General features: G+C 48.1%; 1 protein-coding gene across 1 annotated transcript; it reads left to right on the forward strand.

Moving 5' to 3' along the window:
* The first annotated feature begins 4341 nt into the window (after nucleotides 1-4341).
* On the forward strand, nucleotides 4342-22767 carry ANKRD34A (ankyrin repeat domain 34A). The gene is made up of 2 exons (XM_048497930.1): nucleotides 4342-4866; nucleotides 18511-22767. The coding sequence occupies exon 2, from the start codon at nucleotides 18602-18604 to the stop codon at nucleotides 20153-20155; it is 1554 nt and encodes a 517-aa protein (XP_048353887.1). The 5' UTR covers nucleotides 4342-4866; nucleotides 18511-18601; the 3' UTR covers nucleotides 20156-22767.
* The last annotated feature ends 481 nt before the right edge of the window (nucleotides 22768-23248 follow it).

Raw genomic sequence — 23248 nt, forward strand, 5'->3', positions numbered from 1 at the left:
ACCCTCCTGACACACTATATCCTGATCCCTGGGCAGTCCATGTTACCATAGTAACCACAGGAGAAAATTTCTAAATGTCTTTTAGCAAAGAAAATTGCACCGTGGCCATTTTGAGCCAGAAGTTGTCGCTGCTCTGTACAGAGCCAAGCACTTGGGCTGTGTTTGCTAGATGCTAAATTCCTCATATCCTCTCCTGAAGCACCAGCTACCGCCCAGTTCTCCCTTTGGTCCTCTGCCCAAGGGCCTACCTGCTAGGGGCAGGGCCGCAAAATCACCCCCCCCCACACACACCAAAGTCTGCCGTGGGCCCACCAGGCAACCCTCGAGTTGAGTGGCACTTCGGCGGGCTTGAAGCAGGCTGCCGGCCTGGCACCAGCTTCTGCTGGCCTTCCTACCTCTATTGGAAGCTGGCCTGTCAGCAGGGAGGGCGGGGAGTGCAGGAGCCAGCGTCAGGCACCCACTGAGCCGCTCGCCACCTCCCAACCCCCCCCCCCCCACCAGCCTCCTTGCAGGCTTGCAAAGGTAAGTGGGCTGGGGGGGGGCATGGGGGCTGGGGGTGTGGTGCCCAGAGCAGGTGTTCCCCCCCGGGCGCCATCCCCCCCCCAATACGCTTCTGCCTCTACCCCCCCTACAGGGCACCACTAAATGACGTTCCTCTCCTTTCAGAGTTCACTCCCTGACCTACAGCCCACGGAGTGTGGCAGCCCTCCTCTATCTCCACTGCCTCTCCTTGGACTCCTGAGGTCCCCTTCCGATTTTACACACCTTCTTCTTTAGCATCAGCTGGTGATCCAGGACCTGACTGATACCCGGATTAATGGGGCAGAGCTTTCTGGCTCAGCGGTAAAACAACTGCTTCCCACTTCCAAGGTTACAGGTTCGATCCTTATCCTCTCCAATATAAAAAGATCAGGTGTTGTGAAATACTAGACCCCCTGGAGGGATGCTGCCAGAGTAGGCAATACTGATCCGTGGTCTAATTCAAGGCAGCTTAACGTATCTGTATCAATGTATAATGTATCAATCGTCTACCCTAGAAGTTTTCAACATGGCACCTCCTGATGGTTCAGCTGGTGTCCACTTGCTTCTTAAGTCTTGGGTGCGGGAACCTCAAAGGGGTTTAAAAAGAAGGGGGATGTGGAAACAGGGGTCTTCTGGTTCCTCTCTACAAGGTGATTGACTCGCAAACCCTTGTGCTCATCAAGAGTTGGACACCATAGCTTGGGCACGATTTTCTTTCGTCTCCGAAGTTGACATCCTTTCTCTCTAGCTCCCCATGCTCCAGATGTTGCCGTTTCTTTGGAAACTGAAAGCGACCAGTCACAATGACCAGGCATCCCAACAGCAGACATTTTGGGATGTCCCTGCCAGTTTGCCATGGCAGATACGAAAAGGGTACGCAGTTAAGGGAAAAGCAAAAGTCACAATGCACTGTGCATACACGCTGTATGAACAAGCACTCCAAAAATACTCTTTGCTAGTCAATTCAAATAATGAATATAATAATGCATGTGGTATACAATTCATACAGTCAAGTGACAATTCAAACTACAATTTACGTACCATGTCATAACAGGATGGCTTATGGATTGTAATTTGAGTTGTCACTTAACTGTGAGAATTGTATACCACGTATATTGTTATATTGATTATTTGAACGGTGTTCAATAATTGAACGGTGTGTGACTAGTAAAAGAGTGTATTTTTGGAGTGGTTGTTTACTGTACTCTGTTTCATAGAAAGATGATAGTTCGGTCAATTGAGGTGCAGCGGCTGAGAAAATTGTACGTTTCCGCATTGGAATATAGTCCCAAACGAATATGAGAATTATCATTCATCATGCTGCCTTTGTCAAACCCATAATTTTGTGCATTATCGAACATGGTACTTTGACACGAGAGCATTTATGACTCGATGTATTTTTACTTTCAAACTTTCAAACCGATGGGGGGAGCGGGGCTAGGTAGGCACTAGCAACCAGGCCGAGCAGTCTACAACAAAAAAAGTGTCGACACTTTCCCCGGTTGGAAAACTTACTGGGAATTTTTACTGGCTCCAAAGCTTTTTAAATCTACGTTAAGAGTTGCGTTTTAATTGCTATTGGGCTGAATTTTATTGTATTGTGCATTGTTTGTATGTGAGCCACCCTGAGCCAGACCTGCGGCCCCAAATAAAGTAAACGTTTTTTGCCACTGCGTCACACTGACTGCTCGTATTTCGCTTACATTCCATCCGTACTCCAAGATCTTGTTCACACTCACTGCTGCTGAGAAATGTGTCTCACATCCAGTATGCATGCTTCTCATTTTTGGTACTCAGAAGTAGAATTCTGCACTTATCCTTGTTGAATCGCATCTTGTTCACATCTGTCCCCTTTTCCTGGGTGTTCAGATCTCATTGAATTCTATCTCTGTCTTCAGGGGTGATTGCTAATCCCCCCTCCCCCAATTTGGGGCCATGCTGCTTTGGTAAGACAGGGTAGTGTCGACCCAGACAATGGGAAAGAATTGGAATCTGAAGCCAACGCTTATTACTACAGGCTGTTTTGGGATGGTTGATGGATAACAACCTTAATCTTGACAAAACAGAGGTGCTACTGGTAAGGGGAAAGTTTGGTCCAGGAAATGGGATAACTTCTCTTTTGGATAGGATTGCTTTCTCCCAAAGGAAACGGTTAGTAGCTTGGGGGTGCTCCTGATCCCGGGAATCCTGTTGGATAAACTGGTGGCTGAGAAGCCTTCCACCAGGAAAGATCTTGCCACTGTAGTCCCTGGTCACATCTGGACCAGCTTACTGCAATGAGAGCTACATGGGGCTGCCCTTGAAGACTGTTCAGAAGCTACAGTTGTTAAAGAATGCTGCCAGAATATTGACTGGGTCGTGAGAATAATGTAACTCCAGTCTTGTTTCATCTACAATGCCACCCAGTTTGTTTCCGGGCTCAATTCAAGATGCTGGTATTGACCTTTAAAGCCCTATATGACTTGGGAGTACCTGAAAGACCACCTTCTCTCATATGAACCTAGAAGAGAAGAAGAAGAAGAGTTTGGATTTATATCCCCCCTTTCTCTCTTAAAAGGAGACTCAAAGGGGCTTACAATCTCCTTTCCCTCCCCCCCTCACAACAAACACCCTGTGAGGTGGGTGGGGCTGGGGCTGAGAGAGCTCTGAAGAACTGTGACTAGCCCAAGGTCACCCAACTGGCATGGGTAGCACAAGCTAATCTGATTCACCAGATAAGCCTCCACAGCTCAAGTGGCAGAGCAGGGAATCAAACCCGGTTCTCCAGATTAGAGTGCACCTGCTCTTAATCACTACACCACACAGAAGCCCTACCTGTCCACTCAAATTATATTCAGAGTTTCTGCATCAAATGCCCCCACCATTTGAGGCTAGATGGATGGCAACCCAAGGTCTTCTTGGTCGTGGCATCAAAACATTCATCTGCCTCTGTCTATCTTTGTCTTCCACCAGTGAGTGAAGACTGTTTGTTTGGCATTACCCCGCATAGCTCCAATTGACACTGTTCCCTGTTTTTTTTCATGTGTGTTGTGTGTTTGTATGTTCGTATTGAGTTGTTCAGATGTCATAAAATTCAATGCTTTTTAATGTCTTAACTGTTTTACTGTTGGAATATTTGGTGATTGCTGTCTTGGGGACCCTGTTTGGGTGGAAAGACAGCATAGGAATGTTTTAAATTAAAAAAATAAACCTGTGACAGTTACTTCAGCTGTTCAATTCAGAATCATTCATGGAATCTGACAGAGTGCTGTAAGCAAGAAAAACCACCCCAAAACAAACAGGTCCTTGCCCCAAGGAGCTTCCAATCTTAATGTCGTCAATTTGTGAGACAGGACAGAAAGGAAAGAGGGGCTGGTGTGTAAGAAACAGATTGGCAAATGCAGTTATTTGTGCAGGCTTTTTGTTTGGGGTGAGGGCTAAGGAACTGAACAAAAGGATTCATAGGAAAAAAAACCTTTGTTTTTTTTCCAGAAGCCCTTCTTCATGTACTACAATAATTAACCCCAGAACCAACATGAAAGAGAGGACAATAAAAGGGGAGAGCTGTCGAATCCACACAGCTGGTCTAAAGACTGAACTGAGATGAGGATAATTTGCAAGATCCTCTGGAGGGACAGCTACGGAATTGCTGTGGAAGGTGGGGGCGCAGAATTCATAACTGCTGGAAGACCCATGGGCAGGTGGGGGGGGGGGAAATAGAGAGAGAAAAGAGGCAGTCCTTCCCTCATCCACACACACACACACACACGCTCTGAATGTGTATATTGGTGCAGTGTATTTTGATGGCATATCTTGCTAGCATTCAATGGGTGAGGGAGCTAAAAACAGAACAGGCAGGAATATCCTATCCTCAGTGAATGTGAACCAACTACAGGTGATAGATAGATAGATAGATAGATAGATAGATAGATAGATAGATAGATAGATAGATAGATAGATAGATAGATAGATAGATAGATAGATAGATAGATAGATAGATAGATAGATAGATAGATAGATAGATAGATAGATAGATAGATAGATAGATAGATAGATAGAACCAGCGCTTAAAGGAAATCCTGTTTTCTTACGAGACTGCTTTGTAATGGCTGGTCTGAGCTAAACCTGCCTTGCTTCTGTGGTGTTCCTAAAGCGGCAGAGAATATTATCATTCCAAAACACAAAAATAACTCTGTGCAAGAGGAAGACACGTGTTTGGTGCGCCAAGGAGACAGCAAGGCATGCGATATCGCCAGAGCCTCTCTCACATTTTTCAAGAGCATAGAAGCATGCAGCCCGGGTGAGCGGCTGCGGCGTGACAGCCCACTTCAAGAGACCCCAAAGACGATCAGAAGATGAAGCCAGGTACTGTTGAAAGGACAATGCTTGTCTTGTTTGATGGTGGCATGAACTGACAGCTGTTACTGTAATGGATTGTTTAAGGCCAACAGTCTGCATGGACAACTTTGATCGTTTTGACAAATAAAAGAGCAAAGAGAAAGGGATTTTTAATGTGTAAAGTCATGTAGCAATGCATGCATGTGCAAATCAGTTGTGCTCTCCAACCAGGTGGCAACAGGGGGAAGCGGGGGGAATTAGCAATTAACTGAAAAGCAAAACACACTGGGGTGTTATTCCAGGGGTGTAGGTCTTACCAAATCAGAGAGAATCTGACCTGCTTTGGTTTTAAGGAGGGCTGTAGAGCAGCTGGGAGCAGCAGATTAGAAGGAGACTCCCTAATTCTTTGAACATAATTCCTGTCAAAATTAGCTGGATAAAACCCTTCTGGCTTGCCCCACCAGCTATATATAATTCTCGCTTGCCCCGCCAGCCATGCATATATTCCCCTCACTGCCAGATTCTTTCATTTTGGAACCTGCAGTGTTCCAGTGCACTCCAAATTTGGCACCGTCTTTCTGGGGCGATTTAATCCGTTCGGCTTTCGCTCTCTCTGAGCGTGTATGTATTTATTGTCTGGCTAAACCGAGAAGCTGTGCCTCGCTTCACCCACCTCTCTTTCAATTTGCCGTTCCAGACGGGGGGCTATTTGTGGTGTTTTCAAAAGTACTCCAATACAGTCATGTATCATACCCTGTTCCGTTTTAAACCACCCACACAACACCTGTTCAGGAAGGCTCAAATACTGTTGATTTCTGGCTCGTTGAAACGCATGTATCGGGTTTCTCTTTAGAAAAGTAAAACAAATTCTGCATAATTCCCCGAATGAAACGGCCCTTTTCCTGGTTTACTTATGTGTAGTTATGTAATTATAGCTTAAATGGAGGTGAGAACACCCCACCCCCACCCATGCAGAGACTGTTTTAAACTGTTGTGTTTCATCTGTACATCTCCAAACATCCAGTGCGAGAAGGCCTACCTGGAAGCAAATCTTAGATTAATACAGTTTGGAGTTATTGTTACCACTAATGTCTCTCTTGCTAGGGACTCTCAATGTCCAGCTTGCTAGCAATCTTTCAAACAAGTTTCATTTCTTGTCCTAAAAATAACCCCTCCCCCACAACTGAGAAAATAAAGACTAAAAGAAGGGTTATATTCTTCTTTTCTTTTTGGCAAGTCTTCAGCGTTAATATCACTACAGGAGACAACACCTTATTTCTCCTGCTGTGCTTCGAAGAAACAGAAATGAGTCAATTATTTGGTTGGGAAGAGGAGGGCGAGAGAAAGGTTAAAAGAGGTTTGCATTTTGTGTGTGTGTGGGGGGGGGGGGTTCACCAGCCTGATCAACAGCTATTTTGATATATCCTCAAGTAAAATGGCTTTTTAAATATTTTCCAGCCCCCTGAGGGCAGGTGAGTGTGTAGAAGTGGGGGTAAGGACGGATGTCAAAGGATACATAGCAAAATATTAAAATTATTGCTCTACTCACTGGAAATAAATGATACATTTTTGGGAATCCCAGAACAGATGAAACTGTATGGCTTATTACACTCCCAGCATGACATATGGATTTTGCTGATATTTGATATATGGCTCTCGCACTTTTCGTTCGAGTGCCCCTAGAGGGATCAGGAAGAAAGGTGTGTGTGTGGGGCGGGGGGGGGGGAGCCCGCAAGGATGAGAAAAGTAATTCTTCATTCATTCATTGGTTCATTCATTCTTAAGGCATAGAAATGCACATGGAAGTCCATTTCCTTGTGACCTAGCTTCATCTGAGCTTCTGCTACTGCTTGGATCTTGGCTAAACTCTGGCATAGGTGAAATGCCTCTGTGCAGATACAGAGTTCCTCCTCTGAATAAGCACACCTTCTCGCATGTCTGGCCCGCAACAGGGATTGTGCCTGAAAGGAACCTTCAAAGCCTCAGCAGTAACCAAATTAAGAGCCTGCTTTAGTGTATGTAGAGGCCATATTAGTGTTGTGAACCACTGTTCAGCCAGAAAAGAGGAGAGACCTTAGGGGGTCTGACTGCAGTTAAAACTATCTCTGAATCACCCCATTGTGCCAAGGTAACCCAGATTCTATGCTAAGAATAGCCACATTCTGCAACCTGTATAAATGAGATAGTGGAGGAACCTGTGTCTTGCCAAAGCTGCTGGATATAGACGCAGGGTGTCTGGAAGGAGAAGAGGAAAAGAAGATGGAGAAAGAAGGGGTAGAGAGATGTGAAAGAAAAACTGGTTGCCGGGCTGTGTATGCTCCGATCCCCTGTCGGGCCAGCCAAGCTGGAGAAGAGTAGGACTCTCCTGGTAAGGTGACTTCGGCCTGAGGTGTGTGTGGCTTCCTTCCGCAGAGCTGCCGGTGGAGGGAATGGAACTTTTCGTCCTAAGCCCCGTGAAGCAAGTACCATTTACCTCAGCTCCTGCACGTACCATTGGATCCTGCCCCCTTTGCCAGAATGGTATTTTATGTGAGAGGAAATGGTATATTTAGAGTGTATGGTTCAGATGGGTAGTTGTATTGGTCTGCAGTAAAAGAGCAAGGCTCTGCAGCACCTTAAAGACCAACAGGATTTCCAAGGTATAAGTTTTCAATTGATGAAGGGAGTTTTGATTCTTGAACGCTTATAGCTTGGAAATGTTGTTGGTCTTTAAGGTCCTGTTGGACTCAAATCTTATTCCTGGGTGTAAGGTGACATTGAGTCAAAACAATTTGTGGCAGAATGGGGCCCTTCCCCAACGATGTCTGTGTGGTGTGCTGTTCAGGACCTGGGAAGATTTCTGGGTGATACTCTCAGCCTAATTTATCTGACAAGGTTGTTGTTTTGAGGGAAAAAATGTCATGAGGAAAAAATGTTGTTACGAAGATAAAACGTGAGCTGCTTTGGGTCCCTATCACTGAGAAAGGCAGGGTATAAATGAATAAACCATGAAGTGAATATTATACATTGATGTGAAATGGAATAATCACTTGTTTGGTGTGCCAAGTGACTGGAACAGGTCAAATTAATTATTTACACAGGCTTTAAAATGTGTCCTCAGAAGACTGAATGGGAGGCTTAGGGTGAACCACTAGGCCTTCACTCCAACAGCAAGGAAGTCTAAACCAATCATAGTGAGATAATTTTTTTCTTTACATCTGGGTGGCAATAGAGATAAGATTGTTTGGACAGGCTTACAATTCTAGTTGCTGAGAGAAAAGAACGAGGAGCAATTCTGTAGCTGGGCAGGTGATCTGTAGAGAGAACCCCAAGCCTACAGAAGGAATTCAGATAGTGAATGAGCACAGGGAACCGTGTCACAGGAAAACAGTGTTCTGTGGCAATTACTTCAGGGGTAAAGTCCTAGTAGCTGTGTGGCACCAGTCTTTTCTGAGTGAATTATGGAGAACGCCTGCAAACCTCACCCCGAGGACCTGTGAGACTGAGGCTTATTCCGCACATGCAGAATAATGCGCTTTCAAATTGCTTTCAGTGCTCTTTGAAGCTGTGCGGAAGAGCGAAATCCACTTGCAAACAGTTGTGAAGGTGGTTTGAAAACGCATTGTTTTGCATGTGCGGAAGGGGCCTGAGTCTCAGAAAATGGCTACAGAGAACATAAGAACATAAGAACAAGCCAGCTGGATCAGACCAGAGTCCATCTAGTCCAGCTCTCTGCTACTCGCAGTGGCCCACCAGGTGCCTTTGGGAGCGCACATGCAGGATGTGAAAGCAATGGCCTTCTGCGGCTCTTGTTCCCGAGCACCTGGACTGTTAAAGGCATTTGCAATCTCAGATCAAAGAGGATCAAGATTGGTAGCCATAAATCGACTTCTCCTCCATAAATCTGTCCAAGCCCCTTTTAAAGCTATCCAGGTGAGTGGCCATCACCACCTCCTGTGGCAGCATATTCCAAACACCAATCACACGTTGCGTGAAGAAGTGTTTCCTTTTATTAGTCCTAATTCCTCCCCCCAGCATTTTCAATGGGTGCCCCCTGGTTCTAGTATTGTGAGAAAGAGAGAAAAATTTCTCTCTGGCAACAATTTTCTCTCTGTCAAGAGGAAATCTTTGGCAGAAAGTGCTGGGAATTTGGAACAGGTACTGAAGAGAAGAAACGCCATCCCTATTCCGCGTATCCCCATGTAAGAGGGGAAAAAAGCAAAGCATCACTTGTTGGCTCAATTTGGGTGCACGGATGAAGGAATAAAGGGACGTTAAGCAGGTGAGGCAGGGGATTATGAAAATGTCGCAAAGACAGCAAGCAATGACGGTGTAGACGGAAAATGAGTCAGGTTTGGTGGCACAAGCTGAAGGGCACCTAGCCTCAGGTAAGTAAAACGAGGCCATTGAGCTAGTCTGGAGCTTCACCAGGAAGAGTGAGGCTTCTTGTAGAGGGTAGCAACCCCAGATCCCCCAAACCCTCTGGGCAGCCTTGTCTTTTTGAATAGCGGCCTAGTCTTGAAGAGAAGCCAGCTCTCAAGCAAGGTAAGGGAGCCAGATAGAGTTGCCTGCTCTGGGTTGGGAAATACCTGGAGATTTGGGGAGTGGACCCTGAAGAGGGCAGGGTTTGGAGAGGAGAAGAAGAGAAGAGAGGGACCTCAGCAGGTTATAATGCCATCTTCCAAAGCAGCCATTTTCTCCATGTGAACTGATCTCTGAATGGGAGAGGCTTATCCGGTGAACCAGATGTGTTTCCACACTCCTACATTCCTGGTGGGTGACCTTCAGCTAGTCACAGTTCTCTCTGAACTCTCTCATCCCCACTTACCTCACCAGGTGTCTGTTGTGGGGAGGGGAAGGGAAAGGAGTTTGTAAGCCACCTTGAATCTCCTTACAGGAGAGAAAGGTGAGGTATAAATCCAAACTCTTCCTCCTCCTCCTCCTCCTCTTCTTCTTCTCCTCCTCCTCCTCCTCCTCCTCCCCTCCCCCCCTGGTGATCAATTGTAATCCCAGGAGATTTCCAGTCACAACTCGGAGGATGACAACCCTGGATCCAGAGAATGGGTGTGGTTTAACAGCCACATAGGAAAAGATTGGGCTGAGAAGACATGTTTTTATGACTCCCCTAAGTGTGATGGAAAACACAGAAAGGTGAATTGTGGGATGCAGCCTTACTGCGTGGCATTTGATCCGTTTGGAAACTGTATCGAACCACCGTCCTGTTTCTCACAAGCACATGTTAAACTGCCCTTCTGATTGTCACAAGCACACCCACAGGGAGAGGGGAACTGGTGAAGGTAAAGGTAGTCCTCCGTGCTAGCGTCAGGTCATTACTGACCTATGGGGTGACATCACATCACAATGTTTACAAGGCAAGACTTTATTTAGCGGATGGTTTGCCTTTGACTTCCCCAGTCACCTGCATTTTACCCCAAGCAAGCTGGGTACTCGTTTTACTAGTCTTGGAAAGACAGAAGGCTGAATCAACCTTGGCAACTTCCGCACACGCAGAATAATGCACTTCCAATCCACATTCAGTGCACGTTGCAGCTGGATTTTACTGCAAAACCCACTTTTATTGCAAAATCCACTTGCAAACAATTGTGAAAGGGGAGTGAAAGTGCATTATTCTGCATGTGCGGAAGTGCTCCTTGAGGCAGCTACCTGAAACTGACTTCTGTCGGGATCAAAAGGTCATAAGCAGAGCTTTGACTGCAGTACTGCAGCTTGCCAGTCTGCGCCACGGGGCTGAGAAGTGCCTTACGTGGCTCTGGTGAATTTAGCCACTGTTCCTGGTCATCATTTGAGTCAGAAGTGGTTTCAAAACTGATCTCTGGTCTTTCTACACAACCAACGTGGCGTAGTGGTTAAGAGCAGGTAGATTCTAATCTGGAGAACCGGGGTTGATTCCCCACTTCTCTACCAGAGTGGCAGAGGCTTATCTGGTGAACCAGATGTGTTTCCGCACTCCTATCTTCCTGCTGGGTGACCTTGGGCTAGTCACAGTTCTTCAGAACTCTCTCAGCCCCACAAAGTGTCTGTTGTAGAGAGAGGAAGAGAAAGAAGCTTGTAAGCCACCTTGAGAAAGGTGGAGTATAAATCCAAGCTCTTCTTCTTTTGCACCAATTCTGGGAGATGAGTGAAATGACCTTTGTGAATTCTGTGTCACTGAGCAAAGCTCTGAGGGAGAAGAAACTTGGTGGTTCTATCCTGTTTTCCTCTATCTGCAGAGTCTCAACGTGGTTTGTCCTAACGCGCTTCCTTGTATAATGTAAACTCAGTGGCTCAGGAGGGAAAATATCAAGCAAAAGCCTTTGTGAGGTGAGATTTCCTCTGCGGGTTGCCAAGCGCCACAATTCAATCCATCTTAATTTTGGGGTCAAATGGTGGCCACCGTGCATGGCCTGCAATGATTGGGGGACAGGAGACTCTTCCTGCTCCATTAGCCATGGATGATAGTCCAGAGTAGAATTTATAAGCCAAATTAGCTCGGCCTTTAACAAATTCCTTACTCCACAACAATTCCATTGAGTCCCTCCCACTACTCTGCTATTCAAAAAAGAAGAAGAAGAAGAAGAAGAAGAAGAAGAAGAAGAAGAAGAAGAAGAAGAAGAAGAAGAGAAGAGGGAGGAGGGAGGAAGAAGAAGAAGAGAAGAAGAAGAAGAAGAGGGAGGGAGGGAGGAGGGAGGGAGGGAGGGGGGGAGGGGGGGGGGAGGGAGGAGGAGGAGGAGGAGGAGGAGTTTGGATTTATATCCCCTTACAATCTCCTTGCCCTTCCCCCCTCACAACAAACACCCTGTGAGGTAGGTGGGGCTGAGAGAGCTCAGAAGAACTGTGACTAGCCCAAGGTCACCCAGCTGGCATGTGTGGGAGTGCACAGGCTAATCTGAATTCCCCAGATAAGCCTCCACAGCTCAGGCGGCAGAGCGGGGAATCAAACCCAGTTCCTCCAGATTAGAATGCACCTGCTCTTAACCAACTACGCCACTGCTGCAAATGTCTTTTTGAAGCAATTTGGAATAGAAATAGTTCAGCCATTCTGTTGCAGGATCCTCTTGTCTTGTCTTCCCTAAGGTGTAGCCCTGGGTTTGCCCAGGTCTATCAGGCAGATGTGTGCTGGGAGGTCATGTGCAGAGATTGATTCTCGGGTGTGTGCCTGCGTGCTGGGGAGCTGATTTGGATTGGGACTGAGGCAATGTCCAGATGTGGCTTGGAGATCTCCAGGTGACAGAAATCAGCTCCCTTGGGGGGAAATGGTTGCATAGGAAGGCGGACTCTGGCATTCTACCGCTTTGAAGTCCCTCCCCTCCCCAAATGTCACCATGCCCAGTCTCCACCCCAAATCCCCAGGAATTTCCAAGCCTGGAGTCAGCAACCCTAATTGAGATGCACAGGAAAAGGGGGCATCTGCCTTCCCCACTGGGCCATTTGCCAAGCCTAAAATTGCCCCAGGGAGCCATTTCGTGGCTGGGAAAATGGTGCAGGGAGAAAGACTTACATCCCTCTTCTCTCTGCATGCGGTGATCCCAATCCAAATTGAGCCCCATGAACCTGGGGAACTAGTTTCGCCTGGGGACCCCAATGCACATCTGCTTAACAGATTCTGGGGACAAACCCTGGGAAAATGCTGCATTTATTATTCCCAGATGACTTTTGGAAGTCTGTAACCATCAGTTCTCAATTGCAGTTCTTGTAATCTTCCGTTGTTTAACTTTAAGGGCATTTGTGCATGAGTGGTCTCCTTCGCTGAGAGCGTACATTCCCTTTGGGTTTGATTCCCAGTTACACATCCATTTCCCCTTCTTTGACACTTGCCCCGCTGTCAGATCAGAGAATCCCCATGGTTTCCTAACAGGCTTAAAGTGAGACTTTTTCTCTCCCTTCACAGGGAAAGAGAAGGAGATCACCATGTGTTTAACTTTCCCTGGGTTTTCTTGCTCCTCCCCGCCTTCCCCTGCCCACTCCACAGTAATTCCTCCCACACTTTTTCAGGATGATCGTTAAGGGCTTCTTCTTTTTGAAAATTCTAGTGGTGAAGGCCTATCCCTGAAGTGGTGAATCCTTTGAAACTGGCAAGGCTGGTCTAGCAAACTAATTCTAGACCAAAGATGACAACAATAACAAAAAGGCGGTTGGCAAAAAAAAAAGTTGGCAGGCCCACTCCCCATATGGAGATTGTATGGAAACAACAGAGAAGTGGCAGGTGGGCAAAGTGTTGGATTGGCTGATCTAGGGTCACTTTGAAGAGGGGTAACCTATGTAAACAAACAAAAAAATGCCGGAAAACCCTACTGCAAAGTAAAGTTAGAGAATCAACTGCTTCTCAGCCATGGGGAAAGTATTGCATGCATAAATGGTAAAGAGATTAGGCTGTGCTTGTTAGAGCACTGTCATGTTAGCATCTGATCAGCAAAATCTAGATGACAGTTGTCACATGACACAGCCTCATTCTGGGCTTAATTGGTACAGAACTGTGATTGGACAGTAAACCATATATAAGTCAGCACTGTACACAGGTTTGTGAGACACTTGTCTTCGCACTGCCTGGCGGAGCACTTTGTCTGTGAGAGCAACATTTTGTGAACTCATAAAAGTAGGACTGCTTCTGTGAAGCTGAGCTGCTGTGTGCGTCTGAGTTCCTACTGCGTTCCAGTGTGTTGTACAACTCTGCTACCCGGGGATTTACCCCATACCTTCGCAGTGATGGCCCATGCAGTTTGAGTTTTCCTGTGCCAAGTGCAGTTTGCATGAGGGATCCACTCACACAAAGAAAATAGCTGCATTCCCTGTGATTCTTCAGCACTCCTTCCTGCGAAGGAAAACAATCTTTGCAAAACTGCCCCTTTTTTCCCCATTTTCCCCAGCGTTCAAGGAATGGGGAAGCAAATCTCTAGAATATGAATTAATTACCCTTTTCTGTTCTGGCTCGGGCTGATGGGATTATGACTCAAAGCAGGCTGCTGTGGACACAGAACTGAGAAAAATCTGCCAATTGCACCCGCATAACAGCATGTGAATTGGCAGGCACCATGCCTCAGTGGGGGTAGCTAAATTGGCAACCGCTGGAAGAAATTGGGAGGACATTCTCCCACTCTAGAAAAGACAGGAAGAAGCTGGAAAGAATCCAGACGATGACTGCTGGATTGGCCAGATCAAAGGTCAAAGGCTCTCTGTGCAGGAGACTGAGGTGCCTTCAGGTGCAAACCTAACTACCTGTAACTTCAGAAAGCTTGCCAGGGAACTCAGGTCCCTTGCAGCCCTAACAGAGGAGGTCACCCTCCTTGTGAAATGCTTGGCACCCAGACTTCAGAAAAGCTTATCTTAATTGCTGTTAACATATTGGCGCAAGAGGTAGTTTAAAAACCTTCCTCCATGCATCTCTCTTCATTTTCTGTTAGAAGAAGAGGAGGAGGAGGAGGAGTTTGGATTTATATCCCCTCTTTCTCTTACAATCTCCTTGCCCTTCCCCCCTCACAACAAACACCCTGTGAGGTAGGTGGGGCTGAGAGAGCTCAGAAGAACTGTGACTAGCCCAAGGTCACCCAGCTGGCGTGTGTGGTAGTGCACAGGCTAATCTGAATTCCCCAGATAAGCCTCCGCAGCTCAGGTGGCAGAGCAGGGAATCAAACCCGGTTCCTCCAGATTAGAATGCACCTGCTCTTAACCAACTACGCCACTGCTGCTCTCCTTCCCCTCTCAGTTATCCTTCCCCTCTCAGACCCTTTCCTCTGACCAGCTCCCCATTCCATTCCTCTGGCTGTTTCTTAACTCTCCTCCTTTCCTGGGTTTGTGGCTCTCTCCAGCTGCTGTCTCCTCTGTTTCCTGGAGACCTGATACTTCTCATCCTTCCTAAGGACCTTTTGCCTGTCCTGCCCCTCTAGGACTGCAGTGGTACAGTCAATAGCTGTCACAGCCCCTGTGGTAGGGTTTCCAACTCTTAGTTTGGGAATTCCTGGAGATGTTGGGAGTAGAGCTTGGAGAGGGCAGGGTTTGCAGAGGGGAGAAACCCCAAAGAGGTATAATGCCAGCATGGTGTAGCGGTTAAGAGCAAGTGCACTCTAATTTGGAAACCAGGTTTGATTCTCTGCTCTGCCACTTGAACTGTGGAGGCTTATCTGGTGAACCAGATTAGCCTGTGCACTCCAACACATGCCAGCTGGGTGACCTAGGGCTAGTCACAGTTCTTCGGAGCTCTCTCAGCCCCACCTACCTCACAGGCTGTTTATTGTGGGGGGAAGGGAAAGAAGATTGTGAGCCCCTTTGAGTCTCCTACAGGAGAGAAAGGGGGGATATAAATCCAGACTTCTTATTCTTCTTCTTCTTACTCAGGAGGTGGGCTGCCTCTGAACATGGAAGTTCCATTCAGCTAAAACAGTTACAAGAGAGAGAGAAGAGTTTTGGATTTATATCTCACCTTTCATGTAAGGAGGTTCCAGGTGGCTTGCAAGCTCCTTTCCCTTCCTTTCCCCACAACAGACACTTTGTGAGGTCGGTGAGGCTGAGAGAGTTCTGAGAGGACTAGCCCAAGGTCACCCAGCAGGAATGTAGGAGTGCGGAAACACATCTGGTTCACTAGATAAGCCTCTGCCACTCAGATGGAGGAGTAGCGAATCAAACCCGGTTCTCTGGATTAGAATCCACCTGCTCTTAACCACTAAGAACCGCTGGCTCTAAAAGGATCACATAGTAGGTGTTGTGAAAGAGTAGACAGTACCAACCAGAAAGGAACAGTGATCTGATTCGGTATAAGATAGCTGGATGTGAACAAGCAACCTTCTAAGGTTTCAGAAAGACCCCTTTCTCAGCGCTCCTACAAGAAATTCATGATGGGCGGCCTTATTATCTGGCAGCCTGATCCACAGGTGCAAACTAGTGGTGGTTCTAACCCAGGTCTGTCTACCTGCAGCTCTCCAAGAATATCAGGCAGCGGATTTTCTCAGCAATGCTACTTGATCGGGGAGATGCTCGAGGGGAAGCGTAGTGCCTTTTGTGTGCAATCTCTGCATTCAGTCCCCTTCCCATTAGTGCATGACTATGCGGAAGGGAAACTACCATGCAAATAAAACGAAGTAAGAGTCCTGCATGACCTTGAAGATGGAACCACTTATAATCTTTTGTGGGGAAGAGTTATTGATGTCTAAGTTAAGTCAGCTGGCAGATAAATCCTGAGCTCAGAGAGAAAGGGAGCAATATACAGAGAGAGAGAGGTCAAAAGGCTAAGCTATGCAGGAGAAACCAGTGGTGTGTTACTGCTCTATGTAAAGCACAAAGGAATACAGAATGAAATCAAACGAAGGTTATTAACAGACTCACAAAAAAGGTGTGTTTCAGGCAGTGGAGGATGAATAGTGTAGCAGAACAAAAAAGATTTTATGAACAATGCTCCATGTAGCTGAAATGGAGAAATTAGCATATATTAGACGTGGTTGTCTTACTGAAACTGTGAATGCTTTGTCAATATTTTCTCAGGCTCAGGTGGAGGGGGTACCTCTTGGAACACATTGAACGACTGAATCTCAGACTCGGTATTTATAACAGTCTGTAAAATAGCGGCCAGATATTCTTTGCTCATTTGCTGGATGGGAATTAAACGGTACCCATTTGTAGCTGCAATAAATGTAATCAGGTTTTGTTTCATTCAAGGAATGTTTTATTTATTTTCAAAAGTACTCAAGTGACGGAAAGATCCAGGCGAGTGGGTGCTATTTACTCTTGACTTGGCCCCAATGGTCATTGAAAGCCAAAAGAAAGAATTGAAAACCATAAGAAAGGTGGAAAGAACTAATCAGTGGTGGCGAACCTTTGGCACTCCAGATGTTATGGACTACAATTCCCATCAGCCCCTGCCAGCATGGTCAATTGGCCATGGTGGCAGAGGCTGATGGGAATTGTAGTTCATAACATCTGGAGTGCCAAAGGTTCGCCACCACAGAACTAGGTGAATGTGTGAATTTGCCTTATACTGAATAGTCCCTTTATAGCTGCAATGCAGGTTTAACTAAACATGCTTCCCAGTTATATCTTTGGGTTGGGTCACAGATGTGCTCTGTGGTTCCCAGATGCTCAGGAGGGGCCTGATTCAGATCAGCAGCATGATGCATGATCAAAAGTGCTTAGACCCCCCCCCCCTTTTCTGCATCATTTTCCAACCCAGAAATGTCCTCAGGACCATATCACTTGCTGGGGCATTAGGTGATATGTCAGTTTCCCAACAGGGCTAATTGTGGCACCCAGGGGGAAAACAACATGGGGGTGGAAAGCAGGGGGTACAAACCTCCCCAAACAGTCCATGATCAGCTTGAGGGAAGTACGTGAGGAACATATAATTTGCTGTTAGCCCATTTCCCAGTGTTTTGGCTCCAGTCTCATAGTACCCTGTGTAACAGGAAGCAGGGAATTGCCGAAGGGGAGCAGTTTCTGCTTTTATTTTTCACTTGCCTTGCCTGTGACCAGGAGCGTTCCGCCCAGGGGAACATATGGGCAGTGGTGGGATCCAAAAATTTTAGTAACAGGTTCCCATGGTGGTGGGATTCAAACTGTGGCGTAGTGCCAATGGGGCTGGGTAGGGCACGATGGGGGTGTGCCCCGGGCATTCTGGGGGTGGGGCATTCCTGGGCGGGGCTGTGACAAGGACATAGTCGCTGTGCCGGTAGGCGGGGAAAGCGAATGCCGCGCGGAAGGCTGCCACGCCGCGCCAGTGCACCTCCTGCTGGGCACAAAAGCTAAAAGTTCTGCAATACTGCTGAGGAGCGGAGGAGGGGTGTAACTAAGGCAAAAATCACGTGGCAAAATCACCCAGTAACCCCCTCTCGGCACACACAAATAATTAGTAACCTACTCTCGGGAACCTGTGAGAACCTGCTGGATCCCACCTCTGCATATGGGGTCAAATGTCCCCGGGCTGTGGCCATTTAGTCACATGGGGGGCTGAAAAATCACCCCCACACCCCGCCTCCTTCCCCCGGGTCCATACACTGACTTCAAGACCTGGTGCAAAAAAAGTTGTTTGGTTGTGGTGGGGGAGGGTGGCCACCTACACCGGGGTGGGAGGGAGGGCGGAAAACTCAGATATTGCACCAGGCTACATTTTCCCTGGATGCACCTCTGCCAGGTATTTTCCAAGCTGGAGTGGGCATCCCTGAGCGAGCAAGTAAGAAGCATTTCTGTGCAATAACAACAGAAGTACAGTAATAACAGTGGCGGAGCTACAAGGGGACAGGGTGTGTGCCGTGCACTGGGCGCATGCCTGGGGGGCACAGAAAATTGCCCCCAGGTCCCTCCCCCTTCCCCCCACGGCGCCACCCAACCCCCTTCCCACACTTACCTTAGTTCCTTTCCTTTTTCTTGAACTTTTTCAGGCTGCAAAAGGCCTGTTCGCAGTAAAATGGCCTGAGGAACTACAGTTCCCAGGAGACCTTGGGGCTCACAAGGTCTCCTGGGAAGTGTAGTTCCCATCTGGCTTTTTTTTTTTTTACTGAGAACAGGCCTTTTGCCGCCTGAAAAAGTTCTCAAAAAGGAAAGGAACTAAGGTAAGTATGGGAAGGGGGTGGGGGTGCTGCAGAGGGTGGCGCTGTGGGGGGCCCATGGGGGGAGGACAGTATAGAATGCGCACCGGGCGCAGTTTGGCCCAGCTACGCCTCTGAGTACTAATCCTCATGTTTCTTCACACACACCCTTTCTCTCTCTTTGCAGGTTGCTGCGTGCTCTGAAATGCCCGGCTCCTCTCCTGTCTCTGTCCTATGACCTTTCCATCCCGCCCTCCAGCCAAGAGTCGCCTGCCACCATGGTTCATACCGAAGGCAACGCTCTGCTGAAAGCTGTTTGGCAAGGCAAATTCCGGCTTACCCGCTTGCTGCTAGAGGGAGGGGCCTACATTAATGAGGGCAACACGCAGGGAGAGACCCCCCTCATTGCTGCCTGCATAGCCCCCTATGAGGACCCACAGAACAAGCCCCGCATGGTGAGGTACCTCCTGGAGAATGGAGCTGACCCAAACATTCCTGATAAGACGGGGAAGTCCGCACTGATGCACGCCTGCGCCGATGGAGCTGGGGCGAAGGTAGCCACCATCTTACTGGATCATGGGGCAGATCCCAGCGCCAAGGATTATTCGGGGGCGTCGGCTTTGGTTTATGCCATCAACAAAGGGGACCGGGCAACATTACAGGTACTGCTGGATGCCTGTAAGGCTAAGGGGAAGGAAGTAATCATTATCACCACAGATACATCCCCTTCAGGGACTAAGAAGACCAAGCAGTACCTGAATTCACCACCATCGCCAGGTATCGTAGATAAGCATTCGCCTGCTCTGTGTATGTCACCCTCGGACATTGAGGTGAGGACCACCCAGTCCCCAGGAGGCAGTGAGAAGGAAGAGGAGCGAGACGTATTCAACTTCACCATGGCAACCAGACTCACTTGTAACCCCATCCCCCATGGCAAAGGGAAGGAAGGTGAGGAAAAAACCTCAGCCCTCCCACCCAAAGGCCGGCCCAAGCAGCTGAAAAGGCTGAACTCAGAGCCGTGGGGATTGGTGGCTCCCTCAGTTCTGGCCGCTTCTCATCAGGAAAAAGCTTGGACCCCAGAGGAGAGGATGACGGCTGAGATGAACGGGTTGAGCCTCTCCAAGAGGCCGCCCCTGTCACGGAGGCACAGCATGGAAGGCCAAGAGTCATCCTGCCTCAAAATGGCTTCCCATCATGCATCAGGAGACAACACCTTCAGCCAGGAAGCTGCGTGGGCGGAAAAAGTCCATTTCAGCCACTTCCACCAGCCTGTCTCCCGGCACAGCACAGCTCCTGAAACCCCAGAGGGTGGCCCAGGTCCTGGCCCGCGGGGTGTGGCCCACCCCAAGCTGAACTGCCTGGAGCATTACGAATCCGATTCCCTCTGCCCAGACTCCATCCCTGGCTCACCCGATTCAGGCCGTGTTTCTGTGGAGAGGAGGAAGTACAATGCCTCTCCGCTGACTCTGCCAGCCAATTCCTCGCGGGAGAGTTTGGAAAGCATCCCCAACTCCGTCTCGCCCAACATGATACGACGCAGGACCCCGGGCCTCCTTGAGAGGAGGGGCTCTGGGACCCTGCTGCTAGATCACATCGCCCACACCCGCCCTGGCTTCCTGCCGCCTCTCAACTTCAACCCCCACCCTCCCCTTCGTGACATCCGGCCCAACGGAAGGCCTCCCTCGCCAGTCCACAAAGGGCTGATCCCGGTAGCCCCCTCTTCTCCAAAGGCCAAGCGGCTTCTGAGGAGGCACTCAATGCAACCGGAACAGATGAAGCAGCTGGTCAGTTTTCAGAGTCTGATCACACCTGGGGACTCCGTGGCCAGTTAAAAAGGCTGGGACCGCCCCCCAAAAAGGCAAAACGGTGTTCCTGCTCTCTTTTGGCCTCCGAGCCCATCCTGTCTTTGTAGTTGGGTCTCTGTGTCTTCCTCCTCTTCTCTCTCTTTGGTGTCCCATCTCATAGCCACCATATTTATGATCCTAGCTGAGCTTGGACACAGAGTTCCAGCCAACCAACAACAACTTCAGGGTGGAAGGAATAGATCTTTAAATCCATATTGTTGGCAGGGGCAGGGGATATGCTGCACTTTGACAGTCTCTTCATGTCTTCTATGACCAGTGACCTTGCACAGTGTTGACTTAAATCCTTTTGACAAGCAAGAACAGGTAGGGTGTTGGCTTCTCTGGTTGACCCAATAGGCCTGTGGGAAAGCTGACAGCCATCATCTCCCAGAACTATTGGCCACAATAGGCAAGGTCAACTGAAGAAGTTGGTGGGTACTTGAAGGTGTTGCTCAGATTCGGGAACTGAGCTTTGAGTGGAGTAGCCTCAAACCAAACTGAATCAAGGCGGAATCCAAAATCACATCTGGAAAGAAGCATTTGGGGGTTGATGTCTACAGCCAGAGTCTGGTTCCGAGCTTCTAGAAACACATTCATAGTAGAAAGAACATCTTGAGCTATATCTGCTCCTGCCTCAATCATCACCATATTTATCCCGATGGATTGTGTTGGTGTTGAGTTCTTCTGCTTGCTCTTGTTTTGGGAAGGGGCGGGTGGGTAGAGTACTGGAACCAAGACTTCTGGGCTGTGTGCCCAATTCAGAGAGGGGACAGTTGTAGGAAGCTGAAAATGGAGATGCCTGGGCTCTGTTTGGATCCCCAGGAAGGGGGTGTAATGGATAAAGCAGAGCTGTAACCTTGGATTTGTAATCCCTCTCTGGATGGAATGGGTCTACTTGGATTGATGGGTCTACTTGGATTGATGGGTCTACTTGGATTGATTCCCAGGTCAGGTGCAGACCCTGAATAGTTAGCATTCTTGTGGCCTGCAGCACACATTTCAAAACATACCCTAGCCTTCTGCAACTGTCATGGCTCCCAGTCAAAGAAGCCTTGGGATTTTGAATGTTGTGAAAGTGCTGTTTTTCCTACCTACCTGTTTGGGTTTTTTGGAGCTTCTTGGGAAACCGTAAAGGCCCAGCTGCACAACAGCATCGTTCCTGCTGGAACATTTTTTCCCCTCAGTGCACAAAATGTGTCTGGCTGCAGGTTGGAAGAATGAGCTCCAGAGGGGATGCTTTTGGCATTTCCTCGCTCCTGTCACCTACACTACAAACTATGTCAAAGCATGACATTGTGTCCTGCTCCTTCCCAGGGTGACACCATTGTTCACATTTTGATCCAGGGGTAATCACCCCTATATCTGGCTTTGTTGCTCCAAGGGGCATAGATGTATCTGGGCACAATTCAGCCCTTTTTCAGGGGCACAAAAGTTTGCACATTGTTGGGATAATTCTCAGAGAATTCCCTGCAGAATACCCCAAGCGTCAAACCTTCAGGTTCTTTGAAAGGAAGCCTCGACAGTTCACCTGGCCAGAAATTGGTTTACATTTCGAATATAGAAACAGGGGGACAGTTTGGGATGTGCTAACATGGGCACTAAGCACCCCTGGATCTTCCTTCCCCCTGTTTCCATGTGCCTCAGTTCCTCCATTCTGCCAAATGTGGCTCTTGATACCGACTTGTGTCTGTAAATGACTTTGATCTCTCAAGGGATAGGACAGCAAAAGCTGTCGGGAGTGTTGATTATGAATGTACTTTCTGTTCCTTCCCAGGCTGAGTAGTCTAGACAAAGCAATAGAACTTGGACAACACTTGAAGTTAACCCCTTCCAACCCTCGGCCTCTTCCAGACGCTCTCCAAGGTGCTGAATGAGCCAGTTCTCTTGGCACAGAGTGACAGCAGGAAGGCGGACCACATTAAGGCTGAAAGGCTTTCAGGCCACTCACACGCACACTCGGTGTTTTTCCAAGGAGAGTTTGTGTCATGTTCGCTGCATGGACACTCCGAGGGCGGCTCCTGAAAGAGTGCACGCCATCATCCATGCCTCATTCATTGCACTAGTGACTTTTGTTTCTCTATCCCACAATTGTTGCCCATCAAAAAAATTGTGCCAAACACACTCTCGTTCTCCCAGCCCTGCACTGCTGAATTGGCTTGGGATTTACCTTTTTTTAAAAGGGTGGTCATCACCTCTCCCCATCCCATCTATTGTACCCATTCTTTCTCAAGGCCTATGTCAGGCTCTTACCCACCAAACTGATCTTGCACCTCATTTACAGAAGTTGCATTCTTTCTTCACATTCTATGCCGGTCATTTCTGCATGGTCAAAATATTCTGGGCTGGGCAAGAAAAATATCCCTGTGCAGCCAAGAATTCTGCACAGTTACCGGTCCTAAAGCAGGTTTGTCCCGCAATATTTCCCTCATCCGTATCAGAAAACTGCCAAATTGGTGGTTCTTTTAAAAAATTCCTGGGTGAGCCCGCTAGAGCCTGCTACAGTGTGAACACGAATCGGGTTTGTTTTTCCCGCCCAGCCGCCTGATCTCCCTGCCTGATGTTCATTCAAGCTGCCACTCAAAAACAACAGCCAATCAGAACGTGGGACACCAGGCATGCTGAGAAATGCTTGCAGCTGCCACTCAAAAACAGCAGCCAATCAGAACGCGGGACACCAGGCATGCTCAAATATGCTTGCAAAGTAAATACAGAAGTCCCAGGCTCGTGCAAAACAAGCTGGAGTATTTCCTCTTGGTCTTCACTGGATTCCTTCAAAAAATGGGCAGCCATGCAAATGGACGCCCTGTGATAAAATAGACCCAGGTTAACAGTGGTACACAGGTATAATTTTGTCGTGCGGAAATGACCTATGCCACAGGTGTCAAACTCGCGGCCCTCCAGATGTTATGGGCTATATTTCCCATCATCCCCGGCCAGCATCATCCCCTGCCAAGCACCACCTCTTCTAAACCCATTTGCCAGTAAATGTTGTTTTTGCAGTCCACATTCCATAAGTGTATTTGGCATTTGGCTTGAAAACTTCAGGAGGGGGCTTTAGTCCAGGGGCTATCATTTGCTGGC

This window comes from Sphaerodactylus townsendi, linkage group LG01 (genome assembly GCF_021028975.2).
Source record: "Sphaerodactylus townsendi isolate TG3544 linkage group LG01, MPM_Stown_v2.3, whole genome shotgun sequence".
Classification (NCBI taxonomy): Eukaryota; Metazoa; Chordata; class Lepidosauria; order Squamata; family Sphaerodactylidae; genus Sphaerodactylus; species Sphaerodactylus townsendi.